Source organism: Nannospalax galili, unplaced genomic scaffold (genome assembly GCF_000622305.1).
Source record: "Nannospalax galili isolate Female #2095 unplaced genomic scaffold, S.galili_v1.0 scaffold410, whole genome shotgun sequence".
Lineage (NCBI taxonomy): Eukaryota > Metazoa > Chordata > Mammalia > Rodentia > Spalacidae > Nannospalax > Nannospalax galili.
This window is the reverse complement of record NW_008329143.1, coordinates 1,088,912-1,115,692: the sequence shown is the minus strand read 5'-3', so window position 1 is coordinate 1,115,692 and position 26,781 is coordinate 1,088,912. Positions and strand designations below refer to the sequence as shown.

At 48.6% G+C, this 26,781-nt stretch overlaps 3 protein-coding genes across 5 annotated transcripts in view; 1 reads left to right on the top strand and 2 right to left on the bottom strand.

The window, feature by feature from the left end:
- Positions 1-990: 990 nt before the first annotated feature.
- On the top strand, positions 991-15,939 carry Has3 (hyaluronan synthase 3). 2 transcript variants are annotated; one of them, XM_008833880.3, is made up of 4 exons: positions 991-1,101; positions 3,783-4,418; positions 6,704-6,805; positions 8,065-13,551. In XM_008833880.3, the coding sequence occupies exons 2-4, from the start codon at positions 3,783-3,785 to the stop codon at positions 8,986-8,988; spliced, it is 1,662 nt and encodes a 553-aa protein (XP_008832102.1). In that variant the 5' UTR covers positions 991-1,101; the 3' UTR covers positions 8,989-13,551. The 2 variants fall into 2 exon arrangements, with proteins under 2 accessions (XP_008832102.1, XP_008832107.1); XM_008833885.3 differs by lacking the exons at positions 991-1,101; positions 8,065-13,551 and adding an exon at positions 15,623-15,939 and having other exon boundaries at positions 3,778-4,418.
- The window catches only part of Chtf8 (chromosome transmission fidelity factor 8), an 11,904-nt gene continuing 418 nt past the window's right edge, over positions 15,296-26,781 (bottom strand). The window contains exons 1-4 of one of the 2 annotated variants that reach the window (XM_008833908.3): positions 26,741-26,775; positions 18,660-18,717; positions 18,282-18,399; positions 15,420-17,890 (exon numbers count right to left, since the gene is read on the bottom strand). In XM_008833908.3, the coding sequence (XP_008832130.1) occupies positions 17,666-17,890; positions 18,282-18,399; positions 18,660-18,682 (366 nt within the window). In that variant the 5' untranslated portion in view covers positions 18,683-18,717; positions 26,741-26,775 and the 3' untranslated portion in view covers positions 15,420-17,665. Of the gene's footprint in view, positions 17,891-18,281; positions 18,400-18,659; positions 18,718-26,740; positions 26,776-26,781 lie in introns of those variants that run through there. The other variant, XM_008833904.3, reaches the window with a different exon arrangement.
- LOC115066738 (chromosome transmission fidelity protein 8 homolog) lies at positions 15,420-17,703 on the bottom strand. The gene has a single exon (XM_029563920.1). It carries the CDS (start codon positions 17,667-17,669, stop codon positions 16,065-16,067), a length of 1,605 nt encoding a protein of 534 aa, XP_029419780.1. The 5' UTR covers positions 17,670-17,703; the 3' UTR covers positions 15,420-16,064.

The following is a 26,781-nucleotide window of genomic DNA, read 5'->3' as shown; positions in this document are numbered from 1 at the left end:
CCTGGCCTTTTAACTAGCCTTTAATTATGATTTCTCTTCAAGTTTTTCTGAGCTGTAAAAGTTCAAGGCCTTCAGCTGGTTCTAAAGTTTCCTCTGCTAGCATCCACCTCCTCCCACCCCCTCCACCTCACCCCACCCAAGTCTAGCACCAGCTCTGAACACCTGGAAACGTCTAGGGACCTGGAAACTACTAGTGAGGAGGTTAATTGGGAATTTAAGAGGTCAGGGATATCGGAAATAAAGATGGGGGGCACTGTTTTGGCTTTATCACCGGAATCTCCCAGGTTCTTTCAAGACCATTGGGCAGCTTTAGCAAACAGCCTTAATGTCAGCGCCCCGCTGCGGAATTCCAAGCTCAGCTTGTCACAATTGTTAACACCTTCTTTGACCAGCCTCTTTCTATTTGACAATTCTCTTCGGCTCCTCTCTCTTGCCACCGGGAGGTTCCAGCAGAACCTTGATTTTAGGAAGCCCCCCGACCCCCACCCCCTAGCGAACAGCCTCTTCGCTTGCAGAAGTCGAGGAAAGATTCGCTGGGCTCGTCCGCTTTGCAGGGTGAGTAGGTTTCCAGATTTTGGAGCCCGGCGTGGGGGCGGGGTGGCCACTAAGGATTTTAGAGGTTTCTATGGGTCATCTGGAAAGTTATCGATGCCTGGAGTTTTAGGTTGGGGACAATAACTGCCCTGCCTATGCAGCTGGCCTAGGGGGGCTCAGAGCAGCTCGGGCTTAGGGGGCTTGGGTTGCACCGGGGTACCCAGGCTCCCAGGGTACAGCGCCAGAGGCGCTGTGCCCACGCGGGACCTCGGCATCCGGAGAGTACCATCCACTGGAACTTGCTCTGATGGAGCCGGGAACTAGGCGCTCCCTTGGGCCCTCGGGGTGTCCTCCCACTCTTGCCAACTTTCCCGGCCCCGGGGCCGGAGTAGGGCGCCTCTCCCGGCAGAGGCGCGCCGTACTTAAGGCGGCTCGGCGGGGCCGGTGCTCGTCAGTCAGAGCGCGCGGCAGCACCGAGGAGGGAGCGCGCGGCGGCGGGAGCCGGAGGACGGGCATGGAGCCGCCGCGGGCCTCCTGAGCACTGGAGTGCGGGCAGCCAGCGGCACGGTGAGCCGGGCTGGCCGCATCCGAGGGGCGGGCGCCTCCTCCGAGCCTCGGGGACCCCGGGTGGCCAGAGCGCGGAGGCCGGCCAGGGCTGAGGCCGCTCCCCAGCGACCCCTCCTCCCTTTCTTCCTGCATCCTCTGCTCAGCAGCCTCTCCTCCTCCCTTCCTCCCTGGCCGCTCCTGTTTTGTGAATGAATCAGGAGGTCGGGGGCGGGGTGCGCCGTGGTGAGGGGCCAGAGGCTGGAACCCCCTCCCCTCACCCACGCCTGCATGGGCTTCGCACCTGCGGGGACATCAAGCTCTCCAGCGCCTCGGTCCCCGCGGATCCGCGGGGCCACGGCAGCACGTGTTTGCGAGATGCGGCTGAGGGCGCCTAGGCGCGAGGGAGGGAGCCCCAGCCGCGCGTGCAAGTTTCATCCCACTGCCTGTGGGCTGGGCAGCCTGGCGCACCTGTCAGCCGAGAAGCGCCGCGGACCCGGCAGCCCCTCAAAGTTCCCGGGGTGGATGCGGAGCTGTGCGCCCTTGTATGGAGGTTTTTGTTTGGCGGGGCTTGGATCTAGGAGAACGCACCCCAGCCTGGTGCCCTTGCACCCGAGTACCGGGTAGCTAGCCGGGCCAGGCTCTTCTCGATTCCTTCCGAGTGAGGGGGAGGCCGCCCTGGGTGCAGATCGCACTCCAGTCTACCAGCTTGGAGAGACACAGCCCCCTCTCTGAGCAGGGATCAGCCCGCGCCTGCGCCCGACTGCACGCTGGGTATCGGGCTGCTGGACCTTCTTGGGTCCTCTGTGGGGAGTGGGTACCGAGGTACTGCTGCTTAATTCCCGCGGGGGAGGGGTCCCGCCCGGGGATGGAAGGGACTGGCGAGTCCTGAGATGTCGCCTTTGTTTGCAGGCACTCTTTTGCCCAGGTAGCTGGGGCCGGGAAGATGAGTAGGGCCTGGTCGGGCTGTGATTTTTTGGGTTTTCCCTTCCTTCCTGGTCGGGTCGTGGGAAACCGGCACGTGGGTGTGGCCGCGCAGAGAGCGAAGCTCAAGCGGAGTGACGAGCATGGCCAGAGCTTTCACCGCCGCCTTGACCTGACCCGACAGCCTCTGGAACTGCACCGAGGTGGGGCGCTGGGGCGCAGGTTGCTGGGCTGCCCACTGCACCCCTGTGCCTTCCCAGGACGCAGGCGAGCAATGGGGCTCGCAGCGTCCCCGGTACAGGAGTGGCGGTGGGCGTAGGCCAGGGGCGCCGTGGACCGAGTGTGTGCAGAGAAGGGAGGACCAGGTAAGGCTGGAAGTCCTGCAGAGGAAGCATGTAGCCGGCTCCCCGGCTGGTGGGGCAGAAAGCCCAGAGCCGTGCTTCCCAGAGAGGCCAGGCTGCCAACAGTCCTTCCCTATTTTTGCTGCTGGAAGACTGCTATTGCGGGTTTAGGCAGTGACTGTGTTCTTTACCCATCCTATGTGCGAGGTGTTCCCGGCAGCAAAGCCTGTCTGTGTTGGGGTGGGGCTCGGTTTCAGGGGGAACCCAGAGTTGAAACAGGCTTGGAAGCGAGACGTCATTGTCTGAGGCAGAGGTTTGAACCCATTCTCCAAATGGGGCAGGTGGCAAGGAGAGGAGATGGGACCGGAGGTCGGTCTGTCTAGTCTTCCCCACCTGGGCTCTGGAGGAAACCACAGCCTTGCCTTGGGCAGCCCTGGAGGGCTCCAGTGCTTCCCTTTTTAGGAAGCAAGAAACCACTAGGACCCCTGGAAGGGCAGGTGACACTGCCTTTGGGCAAGGTCAGGCAGCCAGGAAGGCAGTGGAGTCTCCAGTGTCAAGTCCTGGGCTCTTCTCATTAAAGTGCAGCAATTTCCAATGGGGCAGGTACTAGGACCCCAACTTAGTTACAAACAGAAACCTGCATTGCTCTCCGGAGTGGTTGGACCGCGGATGTGCAGAGAGTCTATGGGGCACTAGGACCGATGGGGCGCCGCCGCAGCCACCTCTTCCCTGCTGCTGCAGTGGTTGCTGCGGTTCCCTCTGGCTCTTCTCAATGCTGCCCTTCCAGGAGGGCTGTCCACACCCCAGCTCTGTTCCTTTTCCGAGTCTGCTTCCACCCTGGCTTTCTCTCAAGTAAATGAGAAAAAAGGTGAAAGCGGAACACAGGGAAGTTTCTCACTGAGTTAGCTGTGAGAAAGAGAATGGTGAGTTGTGTCCACCCCACGTCCCTTTGACATTTCCTGCTGTTTCCCTCCCCTGATTTCTTCATGGGCTTTTTGCTGTGCTTTATGGGAGAACAGTCCCCTCCCAGAGCCCTTTTCTCCCACTCTATCCGCAGAGCTGTCTCCTGGGTACCGGGTGTCCCCACTGAAACTTACCTATGAACAGCTTTGGGTCAGGCAGATCAGTCTACCATCTCCCAGTTCTTTACATGTCACCCATTTACTCCTGGAACATGCTCTGATACCGGAACCCACATTTCACAGGTGAAATAGCTGTGTTGAGGGGTAGGGGAGTCAGACGGGAAGTGGCCGAGCTGGGATTTGAACCCCAGTAGGCTAACTTCTGAGTTTCCACACAGTCTTAGTTATGTCCAATACGTGGCAATTGTTTTTATTAATGGATCATTTTCTTTGTTCTGGGTCTAACTGAACATGCTCCAGCTTCTTTGGGACTGCTGCTCCTGCCTGACCTTTTATCTCTGGACCTTCTCCCCTGCAGATGCCGGTGCAGCTGACCACAGCCCTGCGTGTGGTGGGCACCAGCCTGTTTGCCCTGGTGGTGCTGGGAGGCATCCTGGCAGCCTATGTGACAGGCTACCAGTTCATCCACACAGAAAAGCACTACCTGTCCTTCGGCCTCTACGGAGCCATCCTGGGCCTGCACCTGCTCATCCAGAGCCTGTTCGCTTTTCTGGAGCACCGGCGCATGCGCAGGGCAGGCCGGCCACTGAAGCTGCCCTCCTCCCAGCGGCGCTCAGTGGCCCTCTGCATCGCCGCCTACCAGGAGGACCCTGAGTACTTGCGCAAGTGCCTGCGCTCAGCTCAACGCATCGCCTTCCCAAACCTCAAGGTGGTCATGGTAGTGGACGGCAATCGCCAGGAAGACGCCTATATGCTGGACATCTTCCATGAGGTGCTGGGTGGTACTGAGCAAGCCGGTTTCTTTGTGTGGCGAAGCAACTTCCATGAGGCGGGTGAGGGCGAGACGGAGGCCAGCCTGAAGGAAGGCATGGAGCGTGTGCGTGCCGTTGTGTGGTCCAGCACCTACTCGTGCATCATGCAGAAGTGGGGAGGCAAGCGTGAGGTCATGTATACTGCCTTCAGGGCTCTTGGCGATTCAGTGGACTATATCCAGGTAAGACCGCCTCACTAGGAGTGTGTGCCCACGGGGGCAATATGTGGCCATGCCTGCTTGGCCCTAAGTAAGGCAAGAATGATTCTGAAGCAGCCCTGGGATTGACAGACCTGGGCTGCGGTTTTGTTGGTCCATAGCTCTGTGACTTTGGGTAGACCTCTGAACTGGTGTCCTCATAACAGCAGCAAAGTGGCACGTGGTGCTTCAAACCTACTGCTTCTTTCAAACTCCATTCTTCTGAGAGGCAAGAACTGCTCTGTACTCATAGAAAGCAAAAGAGAAGCTCAGAGAATAACTTGCCCAATGTCCCTAAAGCTAGCACAGTACAGACCAGAAAGAGCCAGGCAGCCCATCCAGGGCCTGCTTTTAGCCCTTGTGGGCTTCCTACTAGCAAGACAGTGATAAGTCTCTTTCATAGTGTGAAGAACAAAAGCAATCCTGCCAAAAAGCACTCAGTGAGTTAGGAGCCCAAAGTCCCATTCTTCCTAGTGTCAAATTCATACCTGACATGCAAGCTGGAGGAACATGGGTGTATAATTGACCAACTTCCTTTTCCAGTGTTGGCAGGGCTGGAATTCTAAGCAGACCCTGTCCAACTTCTGATCAAGTGGTCATTGGCACCAGTCTGGAAATTTTACTAGATTGGCAAAGTTTACATAACTTAAATTTTCAGACAACAATTTAGAACTAGACAGATTAAATTTATACATTTCAGTAACAGATAGAAACAGACAACTTAGCTCCCCAGGCTTCTGGTCTAGAATTCCTCACAGCATCCATTCTGCATCTGCCAGAGAGTTCTGCCTATTGCTTCAAAAACCCTTGAAAGAATAGTGGCTGTTTTGAATACCCACTGTGTGCCAATCCTGTCTTGCTGACAGCATATTCAGTCCTTTAATACTATTTAAGTGTTTTCTGATGTACCTAAGATTAGCTTGCATATTTACCCCCTTTGGTTTTTTTAAAATACTTTTTTTTTTTTTGGTCTTTTTGAGGCAGGGTCTCCCTGTAGCTCCAGCTGTCCTGGAACTCACTATGTAGACCAGGCTGGACTTGAACTCACAGAGATCCGCCTGCCTCTATGTCCCAAGTGCTGGGATTAAAGGTGTGGGCCACCACACCCGGCCTTGGAACAGGATTTGAATTCATCTGTAGCTACTCTGCTCTAAGAACAATGACCAAAATACTCAATCAGGGGGTCAGTAACCAATTCCCCTGCCCAGTGGATGTCAGGACCATTTCAGTAACTTTAGGAAGCAGACAAGAAGTCAGCCATGTTGGTAAGCATTTCAGAGCCCAGGTTTAACTAATAATAGGGCCATGTGTATTAGACCTCCTGAGGGAAGAGGGTCAGTGTGCAGGATTTGGTGCAGGGTGTGATTGGCGGTGGCTACTGCCAGTTTCCCAGCTCATTCGGGGTAAATCAGGTGAGAGGAGACTTGCCAAGATTCTGAGCACAGAATTCATGAGGGCCAGGTTCCTGGTCTCACGGAGGGTTTCTTGGGCAGGTAGACTGACCCTTATCACAGGGTTATTGGTGACCAAGAGGCCAGAGCTGAAATGAGGACACTCTTTGTTTTTTAAATTTTATTATTTTTATTTTATGTTTTGAGTGTGTTGTCTCCAGGTATGTAAGTACACCCAATATTGTGCAATGCTCACAGAAGTCAGAAGAGGGCATCAGATCCTCTGGAACTAGAGTTATGGATGGTTGTTAGCTGCCATGTGGGTGCTGGGAATGGAACCCTGTAAGAGCACCCAGTGCACTTAACCATTGAGCCATGGCTCCAGCCCCAGAAGACACTCTTAATAACTACTTGAGGACACTCTTAATAATTACTTACATGATTACCTCAGAAGCACTCTGACAGGAACTGTTTTTCAGCCTTCTGAGAAATGTCTGTTGGCTCTGGTCTAGCCCCCTATACCTGATTTCAGTGACTTGTTCCTCTGTTCTGCCCAAGGTCTCCAGAGAAAAATTTTGAGAGCATTTTTGTGGAACCTGGCATTAGGGGCAAACTAGAGTGCTAAGCATTTTCCCCTTCCAGGCCCAGCACCTCATCTCCCGGGTTTCTCTCCTTAGTTTTGTGGTATCTGAACTCTCAGTTGCCCTTTTCTTATTTTCTTTGTTTCTCCCCTCTCCCCTTCTGCCTAGCATAGAGCATTCTGAGAGAAGTGGATCACGGGGAAGGTCACACTTTTCAGGCAGTAAGCAGCTTCCTGAAGGGGGAGGGTACCTGTACAGGCCTGACGACAGAACTTGCTGACAGTGCACTCCCCTGCAGGTGTGCGACTCTGACACCGTGCTGGACCCAGCCTGCACCATTGAGATGCTTCGAGTCTTGGAAGAAGATCCCCAAGTAGGAGGTGTTGGGGGAGATGTCCAAGTAAGAATTAACCAACGGTTCCTGGAGGTTGGGGGATGGACTTTTCTATTTCCAAACCTAGTGGAATATGCCTAGGAAATGAGTTTTTTACATGCTGTTTTTTTACTGACTGCCCAACTCTTTCCTGTTTTTTTAAAAATATTTTATTTATTTATTTATTTTTTGGTCTTTTTGAGACAGGGTTTCCCTGTAGCCCCAGCTGTCCTAGAACTTACTGTGTAGACCAGGCTGGCCTTGAATTCACAGAGATCCACCTGCCTCTGCCTCCTGAGTGCTGGGATTAAAGGTGTGTGCCACCACGCCCAGCCAATATTTTATTTATTTTATGTGTATGACTGTATTGCCTGCATGTATGTGAGTGCACCCATGTCGTGCAATGCTGCAGAGGTCAGAAGAGGGCTTTGGATTCCCCTAGAACTGGATGGAGTTAAGGACAGTTCTTAGCTGCCATGTGGGTGCTGGGAATTGAACCCCAGTCCTCTGCAAGAGCAGTCAGTGCTCTTAACCACTGAGCCATCTTTCCAGCTCCTTTCCTGCTCTTTTTGAACATTAGGGTAGGGCGGGGATTTAAAAGTTTTGAGCCAGGAGTGGTGGTGGACTCAGGAGCCCAGGCAGTTAGAGCTCAATGAGATCCAGGCCAGCCTGGTCTACATAGTGAATTACATGCCAGCTAGGGCTCCAGGGAGACCCTGTCTCAAAAAAAAAAAAAAAAAAAAAAAAATTCTGGGGAGCCTATGACTTTGGAGAGGCATAGGATTTGGGGCTATAGACCCCAGAAGTATTTTCTTTTTGGCTGACAGTCTAGCAGGCAGCTCCCAAGTTAGGTCCTTGAAAAGCCCTTGCTCTTAGGGAACTGAGGCTAAAGAGCTGTAGGCAGTATGTCAAGCATAGAGAGCCAGATCTTCCTGTAGAGGGTACTGCAGGCAATCTGCACGCCTTACTAGAAGCTTTCCAACCACTGAAGGAGCAGGACAGGTAGCTGGGGTGGTTTGGTTTTCACCTTTTCTCAAGCCCACCACCAGTAAACTCCCAAGATTGAAACAAGACTCGGTCTATTAGAGCATTTTGGATGGGAGAGTCAGTGCAGGTGTAAAGGTAGAGCTGGTGCTTGGAGAGTAAGTGGGTTTGAGTGGCTCCTCTGAGCTTGAAATTCTGTTTCAATAGGGATAGAACTAATGACCAGGAATCTGAGCAATGGGCTCCATAACCCAGAGTAGGGAGGCCTCAGATGAAGAAGCCCCATCTCTGTTCCCTTACAGATACTCAACAAATATGATTCATGGATCTCCTTCCTGAGCAGTGTGCGGTACTGGATGGCCTTCAACGTGGAGCGGGCGTGCCAGTCCTACTTTGGCTGTGTGCAGTGTATTAGTGGGCCCTTGGGCATGTACCGCAACAGCCTTCTTCAGCAGTTCCTGGAGGACTGGTACCATCAGAAGTTCCTAGGCAGCAAGTGCAGCTTTGGGGATGACCGGCACCTTACCAACAGAGTGCTGAGTCTTGGCTACCGGACTAAGTATACAGCGCGCTCTAAGTGCCTCACAGAGACCCCCACTAAGTACCTCCGATGGCTTAATCAGCAGACCCGCTGGAGCAAGTCTTACTTCCGGGAGTGGCTCTATAATTCCCTGTGGTTCCATAAGCACCACCTCTGGATGACCTACGAATCAGTGGTCACAGGCTTCTTCCCATTCTTCCTTATTGCCACAGTCATCCAGCTTTTCTACCGTGGCCGCATCTGGAACATTCTCCTCTTCCTGCTGACGGTGCAGCTGGTGGGCATTATCAAAGCTACCTATGCCTGCTTCCTTCGAGGCAACGCAGAGATGATCTTCATGTCCCTCTACTCCCTTCTCTATATGTCCAGCCTCCTGCCAGCCAAGATCTTTGCCATTGCTACCATCAACAAGTCTGGCTGGGGCACTTCTGGCCGAAAAACCATTGTGGTGAACTTCATCGGCCTCATCCCTGTGTCCATCTGGGTGGCAGTTCTTCTAGGGGGGCTAGCCTACACAGCTTATTGCCAGGATCTGTTTAGTGAGACTGAGCTAGCCTTCCTTGTCTCTGGCGCCATCCTGTATGGCTGCTATTGGGTGGCCCTTCTCATGCTGTATCTGGCCATCATTGCTCGGCGGTGTGGGAAGAAGCCAGAGCAGTACAGCCTGGCTTTCGCTGAGGTGTGACATAACCCACAGATAGAGCGGGAAAAGTGCAATGGGTAAGGGAGGGAAGGGGAACAGAAGAGAATAGATGGGGCGGGAGGGAGGAGGGAGTGTTGTGTTCTAGTTTAATGGCTGAAAGGACAAATTTGAAATGCAAAGAATGGTGACTGGAATGGCCTGGGCAGCTCTGCTCAGAGGAAGCATGACACCGATTCTTCAGGCTTAGGGCAGAGGGGACTTGGATGTTTTCAGGCTACTTGTCTGCTTGTCCTCCTGGGACCTATAGAGAACTCAGAAGTGTGCTAAACCAAGTGCTAAGTTCCATCCTGTGGCAACTTCTGGTACGGAAGCCCGCAATCACAGCCTGTGGGAAGACTAGGTAGAACTTCCACTGAAGTCTGGGTCAGCTAATGTCCCTTCCCTCCCCAACCTCCGACTGGCATCAAAGCAGTAAGATTGTGCCTGAGATAACAAGACTGAGAAGTCTGATTGGTCAGAAAACAGGGTCTAGGGAGTGGTGCTTTATGTGACATACCCCACTCTGTATCACAGCACCCCAGGGATGAACCAAGCCAGCAGGAGTATGGAGTTGTTTTTAATATGCACTTAAAAAAAGTTTGACCAGGTGTGGTGGTACACACCTGCAATCCCAGCACTCAGGAGGGTAGATGCAGAAGGATCAATAGTTCAAGGGCAGCCTGAGCTACATGAGACACTGTCTTTCTCTTATTCACACACACACAAGTTTGACAGGAAGACCAGAGACTGTCCTGGTGCTAACAACCATGGAGGCCTTGGACTAAATGTTCTAATTGGGAACTGCTTAGACTTTTACATGGATTCCAAAATTGTCAGAGACCTTGCTTGGCAGATAAAATGTTTTAGCAATCTACCAGGAAGATCAAACCCCAATGTGTTCAGATAAGAAGTCTTCGTTATTTTAGTCTGTTTATACTTGAATTCCTCTCAAATTCAGCTCTGATCTGAGGCTAGACACCCTATCCTCTATTTCACTTTTCCCAAAGGCACATAGTTTTTTGTTTTTGTTTTTGTTGTTTTTCTGGTATGGGCAAAAAAACAGTAGTCACCTCTTTTTCATGAGTAAGTTTCTTAGCATGGCAGAGACTGGATCCTATGCAATAGGCTGCTCTCTACGCCTATGGAAGGATGCTGACTGCCTCTGATCAAGTTGTTTACCATCTTGGAACTGGATGGTAGCTTGACCACTGGTTGGCATGTGTAGCTTTCAGCTTACTGTTCTCGACAATCATCTGCAATGGAAAGCTTTCCAGTGTTGCCCAAGTGAACCCTCAAATCCAAGCCACTCATTTGAGACTGTCCATGCTCCTCAGTGGCTTCTCCAGGGAATTCTACGGCCCGGTGTGGATAGTCATGACTGCATTTACTTCCTTCTATCCAGAACCCAACCTAGGAGATGGAACTTGTTCCAACCATCCTTGCCATCTCGCACAATGCCCCTCAGGGCTATTCAATCTTCCTGCTTCTTTTGGGGAGTGACGAGAAGCCATTTCATATTTACTTGCAATTGAGCCTGGACTCAGCTTTTGGGTTTGAAATCTGGTAGAATGATTAAGCCTCTGACTTAGGGATTGTTTGTTCTTTTTCTAAACATTCATTTTTTTGGGGGGGGCAGCTAACCCCTGAGAACCAACACTAAGGTAGAGAGTGGTGTACCCAAGTGCTCCCTACAAAGGAATGAAGTGCATTCCAAACCTGAAACACAGATGGGCAAACCCTGGCTTCCCTTCTCATGATCAGGAGGGTTTTCCAGGTGTAGCCAACAGTTTTCACAGCACACAGACCTCAGGTTTCTATAATACTGCTGGCTAATGTCAAGCCTAGCTCACAATGGCTGGGAAGCAACAGGCATTTGCTAAAGGCAGTTGTTCCTGGCTCTTCTGTATTTCTGCTGGCCAAGAAGTAAACTATTTTGAGCACTACAATGGAGGAAACCGGCCAACCAACTGCAGAGCTCAGACTTCACTAAGGGCTTGTTTTCTTCAGCTTTGACTTGAAGGTTAGTGCAGGACAATGGACTCTGATGGAACTGTCTGTCCTACCATCAGCTCTGCCGCCTTGCACTGTGGTCAACTGTCTTCAGATTAAAAGACGCAGGTACAGTAGCGAGCTCACAACATTTGACCTCGACTGGATTTTCTAATTTATTTTATACATTTTTCAGCAGCAAAACTAAACTGGGTCTACAGCTTTATCCCTGTTTCTTGCAAGGGAAGAGCCTTTATACAATGAGACTCATTTTGGTTTTCCCTCATTGAGAATTTTAGCCTCTTTTGTATTATTTCTATAATAATTTGTAAACATATTTATTTCTACCTGTTTTTTTACAAGGAGGGAACCTTATTTAACGTTGAGGGTGGGGAGGGAACCAGAGGGGGAGCTTTACTTAGTGAAGGTGTTCATATTCATAGTCATGCTCTGGCTGCTGCCACTAAGCACAAGGCCTAGGCCTTTTACCTCCAGAAGCAAAGCCTCAGTGCCCAGAGGTATGTGGCAGAGCTCATCTTTTTTAGATAAGCCTCTTCACCACTCTATCCTCATCTTGTCTGACCCCTTCCTATGGAAGCACGTGGAACATCTCCTGGAAAACCTGCTTGAGATTGAGTTTCTAGCCTGGCCCATGTACGTATTCAATCTTACCATCAGCCTTCTAGCCATCCTTCTCTTTGAAGTAATGGCATTCCTCCTGCTGGCTGTACTCGCTGTAAATGGTCATCTTAATCTTAATGCAGCACATGGCTGGGGATGGGGACTTGCTGGGGGCCGCTTCCTGCACTGAACTCTCCAGTGGCAGGGCTGTAAATAAGTTCTTGTACAGGATGTGGAAAAGCCACAAATTCTTCTACTTCTCATACAGGCTGACCATTCTTCAGCCCAAGCTCTCTGATTTAGTCAGAGGCCAATTGTGACGATCCTTGTCTGGCTCAAAAATCCATGGGCTGCTCCTGCTCTTCCCAGTTCCAGACAGGTCATAGGAGGGAACTCGCCATAAGGCGCAGCAGAACTTTGAGGTGGCATTGCACGCCAGGACCCCCTTCTCCCACCCCAGCCTTACCATCTCTATCATCTTTCTCGCTGCTGCCTTACAGCTGCTCCAGCTGCCATAACCAATGCCACCTCTCTAGGAGAGCCTAGAGCGCCACTGTTGTCATCCTCAGTGATGCCTGTCTTCCCTACTCCAGCCTCATCCGTTGAGGATAAGCGCTGAAGACACAGGCTCCTCGTTCTCCGGGGCTACCTCTCCACTCTGGGTCGTTGGTGCTGACCTTTGCCCAGCACCTGGACCCAAAAATCCCCTTCTTGAGACTAATCCTCAAGAGTCATCAAGTCATTGTCCTACACTATCCTCTTCTCCTTGAGGACTTTCTTCACCCTCTGCTTAGTTGTCTTAAAGGTCACCATCTCCTTGGGTGTGAGGTGAGCTGAGGCCCTGCTGCAGCTGCAGCCTGACCTAGTTCTGTCAAGTCTCATTCCTGAAGGCCACTGGCCATGCCACCCTAGTCCCTATTGTACTTGGCCATGAAAGAGCAAGGATTTTGCTGTGCCAAGTCCACCTACACAAGGCATGTGTTAGGGCCACTTCCAGGGTTCCACATTCTTAGATGACTCCTTGTCCAGCAGGTTCATATTCACCAGCACATCTCCCCTCCCTACTGCTGCACTCCTTTTGTCCTCAAGGGTGAAGCTTGGCTCCCCTTCTCCGAATCAGTGCAGGCTCTTCCGTGAGGTCCTGCAGGGACTCAGACACTGTACAGGTCCTCTGCCCAAACTCCTCCCACAAGAGTGCTCACGCCATCTCCTCTAGCAGCTTGGTTCTCTTCTCCACCAAGTCCTCTTGTGGCTACCAGCTCCTCTCCACCCAGGCTGTGCTCTTAGGCAGGAGGCATCCTCCCCCAGCATCATCTTCCCCAACTTCTGGTCCAGCAATGCTTTTCTTTGGCAACCAGCTTCTCTTGTAGCTCTTCTTAGAGGGCCGTGGGGTTGAGATGGTTGCTGCTGCAGACTCCTCTTAGCACTGACCTCCAGGAATTTCAACCTCTCCTTTACTAGAGATGGCTGTCTTGATGTTGTGTGATTGGATCTCCTGAGGTGGCTCTGGAGCTAGCATGGACCTCAGGGGTCAGCCTGCCCTCCGGCTTTCTCCACTGCTGAGTACTTGGCCTCGCTGACACTGGGAACCTGAATTCCTATCACCCTCCACCCCACCTCTGTTCACTGCAGGTGCCACTCTGGTGCTTGTTTTTGTACTTCTAATGTTGTTTGGTGGCTGCTTGGCAGTGTCTGCTACCACTGTGGTTCAAGCCACCTTTCTCTCCAAGGTGCCTGATGACCCCATGGTGCTAAGCTGGCCTCTGCCAAACCCTGATGATGCAAAATGCAAATAATTCAGAGTCACTAGGCGGCTGCCATCCTGTTGCTGGCAACCAAGAAAGGCTGCTTCCTGTGTTACATCATTTGCATTGTTGCATTGGCCTCGGAGAGAATTTTTTTTTTTTTTTTTAAACTTTCCAGGTCAAGAATTTTATACTGCATTTATCAAAATAAAGGTTCTTACACAATGCTGGTTGTCCACTGCTGTGACAAAATACTAAGGTATATACTTTGAGGACGAAAGGTTTACTCTGGCTCACACTCTGAGGCCTCAGTTGATTCCATTTCTGGGCGTGTGGTGAGGCAGAATATCACTGAAGGGAGTGTGCTTGACAAAGCTGCTTCCCTAGAAGCTGAAGGGAATCAGACAGCCTAAGGATATCAGGGACAAAACATAACCCCCAAGCCTGTCTCCAGTGACCAACTTCCTCCAGCCATACTCTGCCTCCCAAAGTTTCCACCACTTCCCAGTAAGTCTCTCTTTAAAATTTTTTTTTTTCAATTTTAAAACTGAGTGTTCTGCCTACATGTAAGTGCATCTATGTAGTGCAATGCCTGCAAAGGCCAGAAGAGGGCATCAGAGCCCTTGGAACTGAAATTATGGACTTTGTTAGCCTCCACGTGGATGCTGGAAAACTGAACCCTGAGTTATCGGAAGAGCAGCCAGTGTTCTTAACTGCTGAATCATCTCTCCAGTCCCTGCAATAAGCCTCTTAAACTACAAATCTAGCAATGGTGCTGCTTCTCTACTGATGTTAGAGAATCTATTTCCCACCTCTATCAGAGAGCTGCACTAGGGACTAAGCTTTCAACACATGAGCTTTGGGGGGCACATTTCAGATCCAAAATTTAACTGGGGATCTCAGAACTATATATTCTTTGTGCTTAACAAAGTTGGATCTTTTTTTTTTTTTTAACTCTTTAAAATTTTATGTGTATGCGTGTATTGCCTGCATATAGGTAAGTGCACCCGTGTCCAGCAATGCCTGTGGAGGTCAGAAGAGGCTGTCGGATCCCCTGGGACTGGAGTTACAGACAGTTATTAGCTGCCATGTGGGTGCTAGGATTCAAACCCAGGTCTTCTGCAAGAATAACCAGTGTTCTTAATCGCTGAGCCATCTCCAGCCCCACAAAGGTAGATCTTTATCCTAGTTTCAAAAGGATTAGAGGTAGAAATGGTATCAGTGGAATTCAAAGTGGAATGGGCCAGAGAGAAGGTTCAGTGAGTAAATGTACCTGCTGCTAAGCCTGATGACCTGAGTTCAATCTCTGGGACCCACATGGTAGGAGAGAATCAATCTTTGCAAGTTGTCCTCTGACTTATTACAATGCACATGCCACAGAGTCCCACATACAAAAATGTGATTTAAAAGTTTCAAAAGTTGGGGCTAGAGAGATGGCTCAGCAGTTAAAAGTACTGGCTGCTCTTGCAGCAGACCTAGGTTTTGTTCCCAGCAGCCACATGGCAGCTAACAACTGTCCATAACTCCAGTTCCAGGAGATCCAATGCCCTCTTCTGACTTCCTTGGGGATTGTAAAACACACCCGTACACTTATATGCATGCAGTGAATACACTCACACACAATTTTTTTTTTTTAAATTCAAAGGTTGCAGACTGGGAGAGATAGCTTAAAGGCGTGAGCCACCATGCCTGGCAACCTTTTTTTCAAAGCTGCCATAGCTGCCTCAACCTGGGGAATATAGTTAGGCCACCCTGAGACTGTATATGGACAGTGGTTTTAGGTTTTTTTTTGAGAGGTGGAACAGAGTCTTGTGAAATAACTGTCAAAGGAGTGAACTTAGGATAAAGCTTGCTTCCTTGAGTGCAAGCATTTTGGATGGCAAGTGATGCAGGGCTGTGACCACAATGAAAAGCAATGGGCAACCTTCCTCTGGGGAGCAGAGAACAAAATGGAATGACAGTTCTCTCATCCCATTTATTAAAGAAATAGTAAGAAAAGATACAATGCAGGAAAAACACCAACCATCCTTCACATCAGGCTGAACAAAGCACAGAGATTTCTCCCTTTTATCCCTCCGCCCCCACCCCAATTCCCAAATTCCCATCTACATAAGTTTTGAGGTTCTTTGACTGGGAGTACCAGTGGAGAGGGAGCTGGATGAGCAGAGGAGCCACAAGTCTGGCCACCGCAAAGTCCCAGGAGAAAGGTGCTGCAGGCCCAGTCACGCAGAAATTTGGTAGGTCTGTGACGTGGTTGTCCATCTCCCCATTTTATGTCGAAGACCCCAGGGAAAGGTCTGGCAATAGAAAGAAACCAAGTCCAAGCCGCCCAGGTCAGAGTTACTGAAGCATCTGTTCATCAATGTAACATCTCTAGAGAGCAAGTGGACCAACTCTCCAGTGGGGAATGGGGGATTAGGACCTGCAGGACAATGTATCCCTGAGGAAAGTCCACAAGAACAAGTCGAGAAACTAGTAAGAAACAAGGGGCAGAAAGCACAGCAGGCTTCCAGAAGGTCAGAGATCCTTTCTCTGAGGCCAGGAGCATTCCTATCTGCCAGAGTCCATGTCCCACAAATAATATCTTGCCTTCAGTGAAGAAAAAAGAAAAAGACTCATTTGAACTTGAGCCTCAGTTATGCTCCAGACAGTAGCTCCGTATCTACCATTTTATCTAAGAGACAGTGCTTAGAAAACAAAGTGGTCCTAGAGGGAAAGTGGTGTTTAAGGGGGTAACATTCCATTTGGGTACATTGCAGCCATTGGACCCCCTGGTCTGGGAAAAGCAGCTGGGTTTGTGCCAGGGAGGCTCCCCACTCTAGGAAATGGGACCAAAGTCTTGGTTACAGGGCCATTCATCCTTGGAAAGGAAGCTGGGTTTAGACCCAGGGTCCCTGATGGTCTTACAAAAGGAGCAGGGTTGATACCCACAGGACCTGCTGGAGAAGAGCCCAGATGCCCAGTAGCTGACCTTGGGAAAGCAACTTGACCTGGGCCTAATGGACCAGCAGACCTTGGGAAGGCAGCTGGACTTGGACCCTGAAGGCCAGTGGCCCTTGGAAAGTTAGCTGGGTTGGGGCCTAGTGGCCCAGAGGCTCTTGGGAAAATTGCTGGATTTGAGCCCTGGAGGCCAGCAGACCTCTGGAAGGTACCTGGATTTGAGGCCAATGCGCCTGAAGACTGAGAGAAGGCAGCTGGGTTCAGTCCTCCTGATCCTGTCCCCCTTGGAAAGGGACCGGCACTTACTCCCATGGGGCCACCTGGCCTTGAGAAATGAGCTGAATTAGGGCCCATGGGGCCAGGAGCCCTTGACATGGGAGATGGATTTGGCCCTGGAAGGCCAATTCCTCGAGAGCCAGGACCTGTGTTTGCGCCTATGGGGCCAGGTGCTCTTGTCATGGAGGATGGGTTTGTACTCATGTTTCCAGAAGCCTGTGGGAAAGCAGCTGAATTTGTTCCTAAAAGACCTGCTGCTCTTAGAATGGGAGCAAGATCTAGGCCTTGAGGTCCAGCCATTCTTATGCTAAGACCAGATCCTGTGCCCAAGAGGCCACCTGCTCTGGTATCCAGATTTGGGCCTGGGCCCATGCCACCAGCTCTTGGATTGGGCCCAAGGCCTGGACCCATTCCACTTGCTCGTGGGTTGGGCCCTAAGCCTGGGCCTGGAAACACGCCTGACCTAGGGGCAGGGTTTGTACCTAAAAAGCCTGATCTCAGATTAGGATTTGGTCCAGGGCCCAGGCCAACTGCCCTAGGATTGGGAGGGCCATTCCCAGAGGACAAGACACCTGCCCTCAGGTTGGGTCCACATCCAGAGCCCATGGGGCCACCACTTCTGGGGTCAAGATTCGTTCCCAGCAGGCCACCTGCCCTTGAGTTGGTCATAGGACCTGGGCCTGGGAGACCTCCTAATCTGGGGTTAGACATAGGACCCGGGCCTGGAGCCCCTATTCTAGGATTCAGACCTGGTCCTGGGCCCAAAAGGCCACCTGGCCTTGGGAAAGAAACTGCACCTGTACCAGTAGAATTCATCCCTCTTGGGAAAGAAGCCATGCTTGGGTCACGAGCACCAGCAGGAAAAGGTGCTGGATTTGAAGCCATTGAGCCTGAGGAACTTTGAAAAGATGGGTTCCTTGGAAATGGGGCCAGGTTTCCACCAAGGGAACCTGCCATGAAGAAAGGATCTGAGTTCACACCCATTGGGTGGCCTGTGTTCATAACAGGACCTCTTTGTGGTCCCAGGGAACCGTCCAGCCGTCCTCGAGGTGGCAATGGAGCACGAGTCCAAGGAGTTGGCCGCTCTCTATGGAAAATCCGGGGTTCTTTCATACTTTCTTGGGGACGTTGGTGATAATGGGCTTGGGGCGGGTTTTGAAAAGGATCTTGTTTTTGATGAGTGCTGTTACCAGGTATCGAGTGCCAGTCTCTCCACCAAGCTCATCACAGTCCTTCTCCCCAGGAGTGTGTTTGACAAGGACTACAAAAGGTTTCTCGAGGTGGACGATTTTCCCATACAGGATATGATGCCCCACAATCAGCACAGGGGTTCCCTTTGGCAGAAAAAAAGGAGATGCCTGAGATTGAGGGAAAAAACATCCCTCTTTCAGGTGCCAACAAAGCTGCTCTTGGCAAGCAATGCTGGCACCTCCGGTCCCTTGTCTGGCTCTACACTGTTAGAAAGCCACAGCAGACTGCCCACCCTCGAGTCCTTATTCTTTCTAGCCCGATAGAAGAACATTTTAGAAATAGAACCTTTCCAGATTCCCCAAAGCTGTACTTGCTTGCTACTGCAGAAGTGGGGAACGGCAAGCAGATAGCTCTGCAGATTAGCTAGACCTTGAGTAACCAACCTGAGGACAGTTCTCACTGAGTCCTGGGAGCACCACCTTGGTGTAGCTTGCTTTACTGAGGCATCAGGCAGGGAAAGAAAAGCCCCCTCACCTCAGTGGTGTAATGTAGGTCTCCCAGGTGGTTTCCAGCTAATCCAGTGCTGTAGCGAGCCTCGATCTCCCCCTGTAGCTCCATCAGCACCCATTCTGCCAGGCCTCCAGCCCCCGGACTGCAAGTAAAGGTCTGGCGGTTACAATATTTTTGAGTGGTGAAGGATGAATAGTGTTCTACACCACCATTAGAGGCCCAAAGGAATTCTTTGTTGAATACGAGTTCTTGGGAAACTGGGTAATGGCCAGGCACTGAAATAGAGATCTTAATGCAAATATTTATATAAGATATACCCGAAGACCCTAATTCTTCCAGAAAACCACGAAACTTGTATAGAGCTAGTCATTCAAAGTAAGGAAAAATTTAAAATGTACTCACCTGGAAATAACAATTTGCACCATGAGCCTTCCTTCTTTAAAAAGCAACTGAAAATAAACTAGAGAAAAAAAGAAAAGAAAACCTTTTAGGGCACCAATAACAGCTAATCACAAAATGACAGCTAATATTTATCAGTTAGTTGTATGATAGTAGTCTATCAACTAAGTCACATACCCAGCCCAATGGTGGGAAGCACTTTTCCAAGTGACTTTAGTTTATTTTGTTTCCCTAACAGTGCTACCAAAGGCTAGGTTTACTTACTGATTCTGAACATACAAAGTAAGGCTGCTAAAGACTTCAACAGTTGGGTTGGTAATGGAGCTCAGTTATATAGAGCACCTACATATATTATACTAAGACAGCAACAGGATACATAGGACACACCTTGCAGAGACTACTCTTGACCACTCTGTTAACTTTTTTTAGTGGCTCTGGGGAGAAGCCAGGGGCCTATGCACATTAAGCAAACACTGCCTATATCCCTAGCCACTTGCTTTTCTTGATATTCTATTTTCTACTCTATATATTTCCTTCTTTTTTCTTTTTTTTTCCTTGGTCTCTTTGAGACAGGGTCTCCATGTAGCCCCAGCTGGCCTTGAACTCACAGAGAGTTCTGCCTCTGTCTCCCAAGTGCTGAGATTAAAGGCATGTACCATCATGCCTGACACTACATCTTTTTTCATTTTTAAAATATTTAGGGGGCTGGAGAGATGGCTCAGTGGTTAAGAGCACTGACTGCTCTTGCAAAGGACCTGGGTTCGATTCCCAGCACCCACATGGTGGCTACGAACCGTCCTTAATTCCAGTTCCAGGGGAATCTGAAGCTCTCTTATGACTTCCGTGGCATTGCACAACACGGGTGCACTCACATACATGCAGGCAATATACTCATACACATAAAAATAATAAATATTAAAATATATATTTTTTACTTATTTTTATTTAACATGTATGGGTGTATTGCTTGCGTGTTGGATGTAGGTAGGTGCACCCATGTCGTGCAATGCCTGTGGAGGTCAGAAGTTGGATCCCGTGGAACTGGAGTCACAGCTGTCATGTGGGTGCTGGGAACTGAACCTAGGTCCTCTACAAGAGTAGTCAGTGCTCTTAACCCCTAAGCCATTTCCCCAGCCCCCGTTTCTTTTTTAAAATGTTTTATTATTTTTATTTATTTACTTTTTGTCATTTTGAGATGGGGTCTCCCTGCAGCCCCAGCTGGCCTGGAACTCACGATGGAGACCAGGCTGGCCTCCACTTGCCTCTGCCTCCCAAGTGCAACCACGCCCAGCCTATTTTTATTTTTTTATGTGTATGAATGTATTGCCTGCATGTGTGTAAGTGCGCCCATGTCCTGCAATGCCCACAGAAGTCAGAAAAGGGCATTGCATTCCCTGGAAATGGAGTTACAGACAGTTGTTAGCTGCCATGTGGGTACTGGGAATCAAACCCTGTCCTTTGCAAGAGAAGTCAGTGCTCTTAACTGCTGAGCCATCTCTCCAGCCCCCTACTCTGTATATATTTCTAAAAAGAACAAAAAATAGAAACAGAAACTGGTTTAGTGATAGGAACTTCATATCTATTATTTGATATTTCTAGGTTTAAAGGCCCTTTTAATAAAAATGAACCAAAAGAGCCCTATCGACAACTCTAGCAAATGGTCAGCTAATTTCTGATGTCTCAGTAAATGACCACCTTTGACTTAGATGTGGAAAGTCAGTATTTTAATTTTATGCAACAGCACCACCTGGTGGCAAGTGCAGAGGATTCTAAAAGCCTGAGACATTTTAAAATCTGATGACATGTACAATTTGCACTTGTGCCTGTCATTCAGGAAAAAATGGATTCAGACCTGGTTGAGGAAATGGAGGACCAAAGCTACAGCGTCTGTCTTTCAATGTATATATGGAACTTGGTGGTGGGATGTCCAGTATTTATCAACCATACCAAGTTACAGATTTTAAAACTGTACTCAAACTCAGCAAACATACTAACCAGATTTTTTTTTTTTTTTTTTATTTTACTTCTTTGAGCCAGGGCCTTACTATGTAGCCCAGACTGGTCTCAAACTGGGGATCCTCCTGCCTCAGTATGCAAAGTGCTAGGATTACAGGTGGCACCAGCATGTTAGGTTAAACAGGTTTTTTTTTTACTGGATTTCTTCACTTTGGACCTCCAGCAGCTAATGTGTTTTGAGTTTTTACCACAGACCACATATCATGTGTAAATGGACTCCCACTCCATCTGACAACTCTGATAGTAAGTAGTTATTCTATTTTGCAGTGAGGCTACTGGGGCATATAGATTAAATCTCTCATATGTGGTACAGACTCGACTACAGAGTGTAGTCAAGCCAAGATAAGAAACTAGGCCAACTAGCTACACTTTTGAATCATCACCCAATTTCACCTTCCCAAAGGACAAAACCAAGCTTGAGTGAGAATGAAAAGGAATCAAGAAACTAGGGAGTCACTGAGAACCTATGTTTAAGTGCAGTTAAGACCAGGCTGTGGTCTTTCTCTGAGAAACGGCAATATGAAACTGGTATTTTTGAAGGTAAAGATCTTTGTACACATAAAGAGCAACCCAGGACTTGAGACAAGATCTCACTGTGTAATCCAGTCTAGCTTTGAACTAGCAATCCTCCTGTTTCAGCCTCCTGAGTACTGTGATCAGAGCTGTGTGGCACTATGCCCTACTTCAGCAGAGCTTTTGAAGCAAACAATAATCCAGATGCAGACGGCCACAGTTCAGGGTCCAGTTTGTAAAGTGGAGCTCTACTGTATGATCACACACAAGTCATTTGATGACACTGGCACTAACACCTACATTATGACTCACTAAATGTAACATACAAATTTGCTTTAAAGACTCGGGTTCTTTAAAAAAATTTTTTTTTATTTTATGTGTATGAGTGTATTGCCTGCATGTATGTAAGTGCACCTGTGTCATGTAATGCCTGTGGAGGTCAGAAGTGGGCACTGGATCTCCTGGAACCGGAGTTACGGACATTGTTAGTCTCCACGTGGGTGCTGGAAATCGAACCTGGGTCCTCTGCAAGAGCAGTCAGTGCTCTTAACTGCTGAGGGGCCGTCTCTCCAGCCCCTAAGGATTCAAGTTCTATTGAGAAGAGCTAACTTTTTAGAGCATGAGGTAAGAAAATCAGCATTTTGCCTATTATTTAGTCTTTTTGAGGTAGGATCTCCTTGTAGTTCCAGTTGACCTGGAACTCACTATGCAGACCAGGCTGGCCTTAACTCTCAGAGATCCACCTGACTCTGTTCTGGGATTAAAGGCATGCACCACCACGTAATTTATAAAGTACATCAGACACAAATCAAAAGTGGCCCAATGCTGCACTGATCAAGTTATTGCAAGTTTTCAGTTTGTCTTTTAGACAGGGTCTCATTATATAGCCCTGACTGGCCTAGAACCTGCTTTGTAGACTAGGTTAGCCTTAAATTCACAGTGATCCACCAGCCTCTGCCTCCTGAGTGCTGGGATTAAATATGTGTATTTTCCCTGATGGGTGCAAGCTGTAGCAAAATAAGGTGATATAAGGAAAGCAAAAAGATGTTCACATAAGTAAGCAACATGTTCTGGAAAGCACAGGGAAGAGAAGATAAAAACCTACTTTCTTGGGCTAGGGAGATGATTCAGTAGGTAAAGCACCTCTCATGCAAGAGGGAGGACCTAAATTCAAATGCCCAGAACCCACACAAAAGCTGGACACACAGCAGAAACAGAAGCAATCCTAGTGGTCCTATGAGATAAGCAGCAGATAAAGGAAAACCCCTGGGAGTTTGTAGATACAGGGGGAAAACCACCAAAAGACTCAAGAGATTGTCTCAAACAAGGTGGAAGGCCAGGACTGACACCAAGACTGTCCTACACACACACCCTCAAACCTACTTCTTGAAAACTAAAAATCAATTTTTTTTGAGATGGTCTCCCTGTAGCCCCAGCTGGCCTCAATCTCACAGAGATTTGCCTGGCTCTGCCTTCCAAGTGCTGGGATTAAATGCATGTACCACCACACCCGCCTTTTTTTTTTTTGTCCACAAGCATGAGAGGGGAGTATGTGTGTCGTTTAGAAGTAGATGCAGAAGGACACTCGGGAGGCAGATCTCTGTGAGTCTGAGGCCAGACTGGTCTACAGAACCAGCTGGGGCTACAGGGAGATCTTGCCTCAAAAAGACCCCCCCCCCCAAAAAAGTGGATGCAGAAATATTTTCAGTGCATTCTCCTTTCTAGTCTCTTACTAGGACAGGAATTCATAACAGTGGACTAAGTAAAACAGACATATAACCTGAGACTGGTGGCAGTTGTATACCAATCCCTGGACTTCAATGAGCATGCACATCTTTACAGAAAATGCAGGTGGCCCTGCTTGAGCTATGGCTATTGATATTGACAGACACCTAGCAACATCCTGTTAAACAGTAATTCTGTGGCCCACAGCCTGGTCATTTTGTTGCTGTATCCCACCATGTCTGTGTAAACCTGTTATGCTAGGTCTACTTGAATGCTTCAGTTATATAAAATGAAATGCAAGCCAAGTAAGTCAGTGTAGCTCAGAGGCACCTGTGCAGTGATCTGGTTCTATTTATGCGATTATGAGGATGTATTTACCAAATTAAAAAAAAAAAAAAAAAAAAACATCAGGGACTGGGGGCTAGAAAGATGGTTCAGTGGTTAAGAGCACTTACTGCTCTACCCAAGGACCTGAGTTTCAGTTCCCAGCACCCACAAAGCAGCTAACACCTGTCCTCAACTCCAGTTCCAGGAGATCTGCCACTCTCCATGAACACTAATGTGGTGCACTTAATACATGCAAACAAAATACTCAGATACATAAAAATAAATAAAATCTTTGAAAGTATATTGCGGAGTATTTAAATTCTTAGGTAAATTAAAAAATTCTGCTTTTGTACCTTACAATCTCCTGTAACATCTGAATTCTATTACCCCTTTTCTTGCTCCTTGAGATCACCAAAGTCCACAGGACTAAAGTGGGAAGGTACATCCAGGGACTAAACTGAGGACACAGGTGATGGAGGTGACAGGAGCAGGACCATGTATTCCAGTGAACATAAAGTTGATTTAAAAGGATATGAAAAATCAGGGATGGTGGTGTGCTTCTGTAATCCCAGTATTTACAAGGCTAAGGAAGGAGAACTGGGCCAGCCTGGACTAAAAGTGTGAGACCTGGTCTCAAAATACTAAGATGGATATGAAGACGATCATCTTAATCTGTACTTCTCTAGCTCGTGAGAGTAAACGGGAGAAGCTGAAAAAGAGGTGGGGAAGAAAACACAAGTAGAATGTCTGCAATCTGAAGCGGTGACAGGCTACCAATCTGAAACTCTTTTTGAGACAGTCTCTCTGGTGCCCTGGATAGCCTAAAACTCTCTATGTAGATGAGGTTCACAGAGATCCGCTTGCCTCTTCCTCCCAAATGCTGGGAATTAAAGGCATGCACTGCCATGCCCAGTCAAATCTAAAATTGTTTTAGCACAATGTTAGGGGCAAGTATCAAATTTCAGAGTTTATTAGTTTTATTCCTTTAGGGATGCCCATCTTCTAAGTCTATGCAAATATGCCCAAATCTGAAAAACTCCAAAACTGCAAACACTTCTTATGTGCAAATTTTGGCTACTTAACCTGTAACAAGACAAATCCTGTAATAACATCTAACAAAAATATTGCAATGAAAATTCTTTAATAATAAAGATTTCTGAGTCTTCAGTCTCAACTCACTCTAACACTAAGATAAAACAATTTCTAGGTCAGTCTAAGATTTGGCTTGTTTAGAACAGCAGCACAGGTAGAATGTCCCCAACACAAGACCTCACACAGCCCAACCTGTTTTGAATATGTGCTGGATTCTCTCATCTCATCCTGACATCCACCTGAGGTAGGTATGGGCAGCCCACTAAAGGCTAGGCCACTGGTCACACGACTCTTGGGAAAGGTGGTCCTTCTTGCAGCTCCTGAGCCACCCCCCTCAGATAGTACTTCTCTCAAGTCCAGCTGCTTTACAACTTGGCCTCACTCTAACAGCTTGGGACAAAACACTAATAAGTAACCTTGCAATTTGCTACCAGAGTATCTGATAAACCTAATACATCAAAGTACTTAAATAACAAGCTAGCTCTTTATCTTATCTGTGTTTAGTGGTGTTTTCTTTTGGGGCCATATTCTCCCCCTAAATCCAGCTAGCCTGGAACTCGTTATGTAGACCAAGCTGGCCTTGATCTCACAGAAATGGACCTGCCTCTGCCGCCAAGAGTTTTGGGATTAAAGGCGTATGCCAACAGGTCTTGCTCATGCTTATTTTTCAAACCTCTATAAGGCAATTCAATTCAAATACCACCTTCAGAATTCAAAATACTACTTTAAACCTGCTCCTTAGTGAGGGTAAAGCAGCAAAGAGGATTGAGGACATTTTCTAGAACTGGAAATGTTCATTACAAGTATCTCATCATTTTGGGTTTTTCTGTGGAAGGATGAACCCATATATATGCTAGGCAGGAGCTCTACCGTGGGTTTTTGTTTTGTATTGTTTTAAAGAAAAGGAATCAGGTTTTAATTTTCCAATACTACGTTTAAAAATTACCTTAAAAATTAAGGTGAAATGATTCAACCATTTTGAAGTGTAAGAAATGCTAAATACATTTAAAAAATATGACACATGCCATGCTGATAGAATTTATTGAGTTTGGTCCCAGGGCCTATACTTTGTTTAGGGATTCGAGCGAGTCACTCTTCAAACCAACCTGCAACATGCATTCTACAATGCCACCTAGCCTGTGTGCATACCTATCTTAAAAAGTTAAGAATGACATAGTAACCAAAGAGCTTTCAGCACAGTGCCTAATCTTGAGGCTTAAGCTACTGATGACAGGAGGAATTTGCATTTTCTTATATGTCTAAGAGAATGGTCACTATGTGCCTTTCTACGAAACGAACTTATGAAACTTTATGTATAACAATACAAATCACTTTTATTGTCAGTGTTATTGTGGTTCTGTGACTGAAGGGGATGGATGATCCTAGTTTTGAAGATCTTGTCAGGATTATGTTACTAAGCATTAATTGCGACACTTGCTTCCCTCCAAAACGGGGCTGTGGAGGGGAGGTGGGACTGAATGCTTCCAAACTTTTCATTAGTGAAGAATGTTTTCAAAACGTGTGTGGATACTATGCATACACGTGTTACTTCCCGTCACATTTTAGGATTCCCAGGTTGGAGGGAATCAATTACCGGTATTTGTAGACAATGAGTAGAAAAGGTGGTTTCAGTCGATTTTGAATTACTTCGGTTTTCTCCATCTTCTACTCTGCCACCCTCTCAACCTTTCAACCTCTTACAGGTGTGACCTCCCCCCCTTACAAGCCCCCTTCCAACTCCCGCTGGGGGAGTTTCCCTCTTGGCTAGATTCTCCTCCCATCCCTCCCCCATCTTCTCCACCCTCTGATCCCCTCCTATCCTCCTTTCCACTAGAGCTAAGGACGCCTTCCTATTTGTAACCCCGCCCACTTTCTGAACTACCCCCCCACCCCCCCAACTACCCCTGACTCTTGCTGGAAACCCTTTTACCAAGGCGTCCAGCCCCTCCATCTTCCCCCCCAGAAGGCTATTCCTCCCTCACATGTATCATTCTTTAAGCTGCTTTCCTCCACCACCCCCACCGGAGTGGTTTTCAATTCCTCACCCTCCCGCAAAGATTCCTCTTCCAACTACCTTCTACCACTCACACTACCCAAAACTGCTCCCCGTCCAGCTCCACCAGGACCCCACCATCCTCATCTCTCGGCTTCACCCACAAAGAACCCGAGCTCTCTCTCTAACCACCCTCCAAATAAATAATAATAATAATAATCCCAGCAGCTTCCTCCTCTTCCCCCCGCCCCTCACGATTAAAAATGTCCCCTGAACAAACCTCACATTCCTGTCTCCTCCACCTCGCCCCCACCCATGAGGCCCCCTTCCTGTCATGCCCGCACCTTTCTGGCTTCCAGGTCCACTGGGCTCCCGCAGGCCTCCCGACAAGGGGCCGAGCCCCTTTCCCCGCACATACCTCGAGGATCCGGCCCGCGCCGCCCCCTGCTCCGTCCTCCG